Here is a 6,441-nt window from a genome sequence, read left to right on the forward strand (position 1 = left end):
TCTTACAATAACAATGTCACTACAGCTTAGTTATTATACGGTTTACGGAACGTAAATGAAGTATTGTTGACGGTTTTTGAATGCATTTTAAGTGATTTAGAGGTAGATATGATTGCTCCCATTAACTGCATTGCGAGCCACCAAGAACGAGCCGATTTTTACATGTTAGACCACCAAAAAAAAAAAATGGTGTTCTTGTGTCTCATAAGGATTGTGAATGATTGGCAAAATTCCCCCCAAAAAGTGCAGTTCCTCTTTAACAGAACACATGTGTGAAAACGGTCTAAATTCTTCAAAATTACTAAGTTTGTCTGATTAGAATTTTTATCGGTACAAATAAAATGATTGGTGTTTACGGCAGTCACTCACCCTGTCTCGTCAACGCTTGCACACATACAAAAGCAGTCCAAGAGAAGCAACGAACAATTTGCAGTCATGTTGTTATGATAGAATTTATTTACATTCAATGACAGCTAACACTAACTATCCAAATAGCTATGATTGGCTAACAACATCCACAACTAATGCGCACGCATGTGTTATGTATGTTGGTAGTTACGTCATTACGTCCTAAAAGACGTAAGAGGGCGGGATAGAACACTTGAAATACATTGGAAAGTTAGCGCCCTCTAGACATTCGTCTAAATGTTGCAAACAGCCCCTTTAACAGTTAATACAGATATTTAAAACAAAAAATACAGTTAACGTTTTTTTGAAGGGGTTATTTCTCGTTCTATTGTGTCCTATGGGGAAAATTTGAGGTGTTCAACTTTGGAGCTTTACAGTGAAGTCTCCTAAGTAAGCGCAGTCGCAAGTTGAATCGACTGTCAGGGACAGCTGAAAATGGGAGCACATAAAGAGTGAGGGGGGGGGAAACGTCTCAGTGACAGCACAGTGTGTAGGGAGAAGGGGAGAAGAGGGTGGTTTGGGGGAGGTGCAAGGGCACATGGAAAATCAGCAAAAAGCACACTGAAGGTTAGGAAGAAAACTACAGTCTTTATTGGAAAATATTAGCGTATATACTGTATGCGTGTGTAGCACTGTGAGATAATAGTAATATAGAGTCCTGCATAACAACAATAATAACATGCAAATAAGAGGCGGAAGGGAAGGCAAGGCCCGACCATCATGCTCTCTGTAGGGTTAACAGAACAGAAGCAGCATCCAATGAGTAGATGTGTATGCTTTACAGCACATTTCAGTACAGCAGGGACGTCTCTACACAAAGATTACATTGGAATCTGCTGTTCAATATGGACAAAATAAAAGTAGAACAAATGACCATGCATTGAGGATCTAATCATACAAGAACATGAGGTAGAAAAACCACAACCAAATAATTAATACAAAAGAAAGGACATTTTGATTCTAAAAAAATAAAAGAGCTCTACAGCAGTGTGAGGATACACATCCCTGTAAAGTGGATAGCATTTTGACTGAGGTTGCATGGTTATAAAACAACTGGACTATTTTTGTTTTGCTGCACATGCTAATTTGATGCTTAAACTGAGCAAAATGCTTTTACACATGAACTGGGAATTTAAGATATACAATCAGTTGCCATAATATTAGCTACGCAATGTAATGAGATCCCATACAAAAGCTGTATTGAAGAAAAATGTATTGATAAAAGATAATCATTTGCTGCACGCATATATGATTGATATATGCATATATGATATTAAACAAGTGCAGAAATTGTTTCTTGAACTGCTTTCAACAAAACGTTATGAATAGTAGAGAATCCAGGTGAAGGTGCAGATTGAGAATTTATATTTACTTTTTGTAGTGTTCTTATTTCCTATTTTCTTACATTTTATTAAATTTTTCTTTAATTATTACATGAATCTTTTCCTAAGAAAGAAAAATCGGGTCAATGCAGAAATAGTATTTGTACGTTTTATATCTCTGTTATGTAGCTAAATCATGTAAACTAAATGTAAAAAAAAAAAAAAGAACAACGTATGCGCTATTTAGATGTACTGTTTGTGGAAAGCAGACCTCCACCAAGACTGAAAAAAGATACTTTAAACATACAGATCACAGCAAATATTTGAGATTTTGTTGAAAAGAAAAAGCCAAATAACAGGCAAGTGAGGCAGAGTTTAGGCTCTAAAAGCCATCCTTAATTAAAAAATGTATAAATAGGTATTTGTCATTGAGCTTCACACATTATTCACTGAGCAATTGAGTACCATTTTTTTTTAACAAATGCCATAAATGAACAGATTATAGCCCCTATCTAGTTAACATATAGTCGCAGGTGGGTCTTTAACTAAAGCGCAAAAAAAACACTGGCAATCACAGCTTTTTCTATCCAAAAGATGGCAGAAGCTGCATTATGAGTGGTCAGCCTCTAGCAGCTCTGCATGTACTTTAAACTGTTGGCTGCGCTGCTCAGCTGTTGGTGTGACACAATTATTGTAGGCATATAATTATGAGCGGTATTGATGCTGTCTGCAACTGTTTGCTCCATCGCACAATTAAAACATTAGTTCTGTTTCTGCTGTGATGTAATTAACAAATGACCATTTAGTCCAGGATAGCTATAGAGTTTTAATTTGCACTTTCTCGTGCAATCATAGTCCTGCTTTAATGGATGTAATAATTACCGGTGAAATGATAAACCGCGGAAAATTAATGACGGCTAGTATTACCTTTCTACTTGTAATTACCGTAAAATTGTGATTCATTACCACACTTTCAAAAACTCACGGTAATACTGCTCACTTTATAAGCACATCAAACTATACTGTGATGATAACAATAAACTGTGATCATTTTGGTCACAATAACTGTGATGAGAAAATTTCACATTGTTACATCCCCAAGTGCTTCCAATTAAAACCCGAATCTACACCTTTATCCAGAACCTCTCCCAAATGTAACAATTTATTTCTTGGCACATACTGGACCAGTTGAATTGCTGTTGGAGTACACCAAAAAATGTCTATAGCAACAAATCGAATTAGGTTTTTAACAAATTACAAAGTTTTGTCCAAATTTTGGGATTCAAAAAAATAATATATTAATCGTTTCCGTGTAACCAATAAAGATGTATCAAATCAGGACGGCATAGAGTGCCTGGAACTTTAAATATGTGAAAATAGTTTCAACAGGGCCTCTGCAATAGCGTCCACATGAGTGTGGCGATGTGAAGGTGCCATGACATATTATATTTGTATCGATGCACAAATGTTAAAAGTGCAATTTCAGTGTTGATGTGCATTCCGGAAAAAAATTAAGATTTTTTATTGTTTTAACTAATTTCCAAAAACTGTAAGGCTTTAAATTGTGTTTTGTCCGATTACCCGATTAATCGAACAAAATCATCGATTGTCGATTACTTAAATATTCGATGGCTGCAACCCTAATACGAATACAATATTGCTTTGTGTTTCGGAACAGGACAAAATGTAAATTTTTTTGTACACATATCTGCTAAATGCCTGTGTAATGAGCAGTTTATGTAACTACTGTATTTCCCGAACAATAAGCCACACCCACTCAATTTTAGAAGAAAAAAATACAATTCAATATATATATATATATATATATATATATATATATATATATATATATATATATATATATATATATATATATATATATATATATGTTAGCCGCACCGGACTAGAAGCCGCACGTATATACTGGTACGTTGTGAAATTAAATATTTACATGGAAAGATTTTGTAAATATTTATTTACATTCCTTAATTGTAATTGATGTTTTTGTTTATCATTTATGGGATGAATAAGATGTTACCTTTTTTTAAAATAAGGTTCAAGTTTATCAGGATACTTCTTTCGTGTACTTTGTAAACACTTTAAGTTCCAACAGTTTCAAAAAAGTGGATCATTTTAGTAAATTCTTTGACTTTTTTTTTTCTTAATCCAGTCCATAATTTAGCCGTTAGTGAAGAAAAATCCCTAGATTAGCTGCACGTTTGTATAAACAGGGTTCAAAGCTTTCTTATAGTCCAGAAATTACGGTAATTCCGACATCAAAAGTCATCAATATTGCATAAATGATAAAACTCTTGTATAGGATGTCATTGAGATGTGCTGGTGTATCTAATGTTGTGGCCGGTGAGTGCACCGGTGCAGTGGACCATCCTTAAAAGGGAAAAATATCAAATAAATAAATTTGCTGTCGGCCAATTGCTGAACATGTTTTGAGAGTCAGGAGTGGTAGTCTCAATGCACCTTTGCTAAGATTTGAGGATGGAGAGTTGGATCAAGCCTTGGCTGTGATCGAACTGTCTTTTTGGAGAAGGAGGGGGGGTTGATGCTATAAGGGGGTGGTGGGGAGTATCAAAATGTATCCACTTTACAGAAATTTACAGCAGAATGTTGTCTATTTACACGTAATGGGAGAATCACAATGAGTAGTTCAGTCTAATTGTTATTGGCAAAGACAGTTGTAAAATCAACACAAAGTCTATTGGGTTTTGTCTACAAGGTGTTATTCTTTAGTCAAGTTACACAACAGAAGGCATGAGTGAATTTGTGTTGTTGTCTTAGGGTTTTTTTTGTTTTTTTTTAGATGCCAATGTCGTCTTCAGATGGAAAAGAAGAAATGATGAAGAAGAAGAAGAAGGGGTTCACAAGAACAGCTAGATGCAGAGAAACAGGCAGAGGCTATACGGCAGACAGCAGCAGATGATCGTTAGCTACACAATGGAGGGGGGACACAAAGGTCTGAGAAATGCGGAATGTGGAGCCAGCCTCGATACTATGGAACAGGGAAAAAAAGAAACACAAATAAAAGCACAATGAAATCATCGGTGCCACACTTTGCATGTAGTACTGTGCAACAATCAGAAAGGATTAGCAGCACAATGACGACGGCCTCTCCCCCTGCACTGATTATTAATATTATTAGTAGTAGTAGTAGTAGCAGCAGCAGTACGTCAGATTTTATATTGCGCCTAACTGCCAACTAGCCTCTTAATTTAAAGTCATGTTTTAAAAAACAAACAAAAAAAACACTGAATGACGCAAGTGAACGCTTGAGGTAAGGCTGCCACTTGCGCACAATGAAGTCAAGAGACATCTTGAGAAATGAGCAATGGAGATTAAACGTTACTTATGTACGAGTGTCAATTAATAGCTAGCTATTAGCAGGCGACAATGACAATTGAAAAAAAAAATGCGACTTCGACTTGTCAAAACCTATGACTGGCAGGTGCTCACCGAGATTTGTATAACAAAATAAATCATTAAAATATATTTCATGTTAAATATTTTGTATGAATATGTATGTGGAAATGAGCTAGTTAGCAAAACAGCTAGCGTTAGCGGTGCTGTTTGCTAGCAGGTGTCAGCTCTGTTTACATCATTAAGGACATCACAGCTATTGAAATGGTTATTTTGTTTCTACTATATGAATTTAAAAAATAGGAAAGAAACAAATGTACTCATACCTCTATTTCTAACCGAGCCAAAGACGGGGAGAACCAGATAGCCGACATGGACTAACACCATCCTGCGTCCTCCTTCTTTGTTGAGTCGAGGGAGACAGATGGTCCATGGAAGTGATCCCCGCCGGTGCCACCCCCCTGCTTTACTGCACATTCAAGCCGACACGCACACGCCCATCACGGAGAAAAATAACCAATCACCAGAGAATATCTCCGTCCAATCACGCGGACTGCCAATAGGCTAAGCCAATGGCACGGCTGGGAGGGAACGCTGAGCTCCGATTGCCCGCCTCCACAATCTACAGCCAATCACACTTTGAACACTTCTTTAATACTACAAAGAAGTATGAGAGACACACTACTAATACAAAACCTCACAATAATGTCTGATTGAATGCTAAAAACGTTATGACAGACCGCCTTAAAGGCCTACTGAAATGAAATGTTCTTATCTAAACGGGGATAGCAGGTCCATTCTATGTGTCATACTCGATCATTTCGCGATATTGCCATATTTTTGCTGAAAGGATTTAGTAGAGAACATCGACGATAAAGTTCACAACTTTTGGTCGCTGATAAAAAAGCCTTGCCTGTACCGGAAGTAGCGTGACGTCACAGGTTGTGGAGCGCCTCACATCTGCACATTGTTTACAATCATGGCCACCAGCAGCGAGAGCGATTCGGACCGAGAAAGCGACGATTACCCCATTAATTTGAGCGAGGATGAAAGATTTGTGGATGAGGAAAGTGAGAGTGAAGGATTATAGGGCAGTGGAAGCGATTCAGTTAGGGAAGATGCTGTGAGAGGCGGGGAATGACTAAAACAGTAAATAAACACAAGACATATATATACTCTATTAGCCACAACACAACCAGGCTTATATTTAATATGCCACAAATTAATCCGCATAACAAACACCTCCCCCCTCCCGTCCATATAACCCACCAATACAACTCAAACACCCGCACAACACACTCAATCCCACAGCCCAAAGTACCGTTCACCTCCGTAAAGT

At 37.2% G+C, this 6,441-nt stretch overlaps 1 protein-coding gene across 2 annotated transcripts in view; it reads right to left on the reverse strand.

Moving 5' to 3' along the window:
* Window positions 1-5,590, reverse strand: part of LOC133638510 (E3 ubiquitin-protein ligase ARK2C-like) — a 37,453-nt gene extending 31,863 nt beyond the window's left edge. For both annotated transcript variants that reach the window (XM_062031192.1, XM_062031191.1), the window contains exon 1: window positions 5,429-5,590. In XM_062031192.1, the coding sequence (XP_061887176.1) occupies window positions 5,429-5,579 (151 nt within the window). In that variant the 5' untranslated portion in view covers window positions 5,580-5,590. The remainder of the gene's footprint in view (window positions 1-5,428) is intronic.
* Between the last annotated feature and the right edge of the window lie 851 nt (window positions 5,591-6,441).

Source organism: Entelurus aequoreus, linkage group LG21 (assembly GCF_033978785.1).
Source record: "Entelurus aequoreus isolate RoL-2023_Sb linkage group LG21, RoL_Eaeq_v1.1, whole genome shotgun sequence".
Taxonomy (NCBI): Eukaryota; Metazoa; Chordata; class Actinopteri; order Syngnathiformes; family Syngnathidae; genus Entelurus; species Entelurus aequoreus.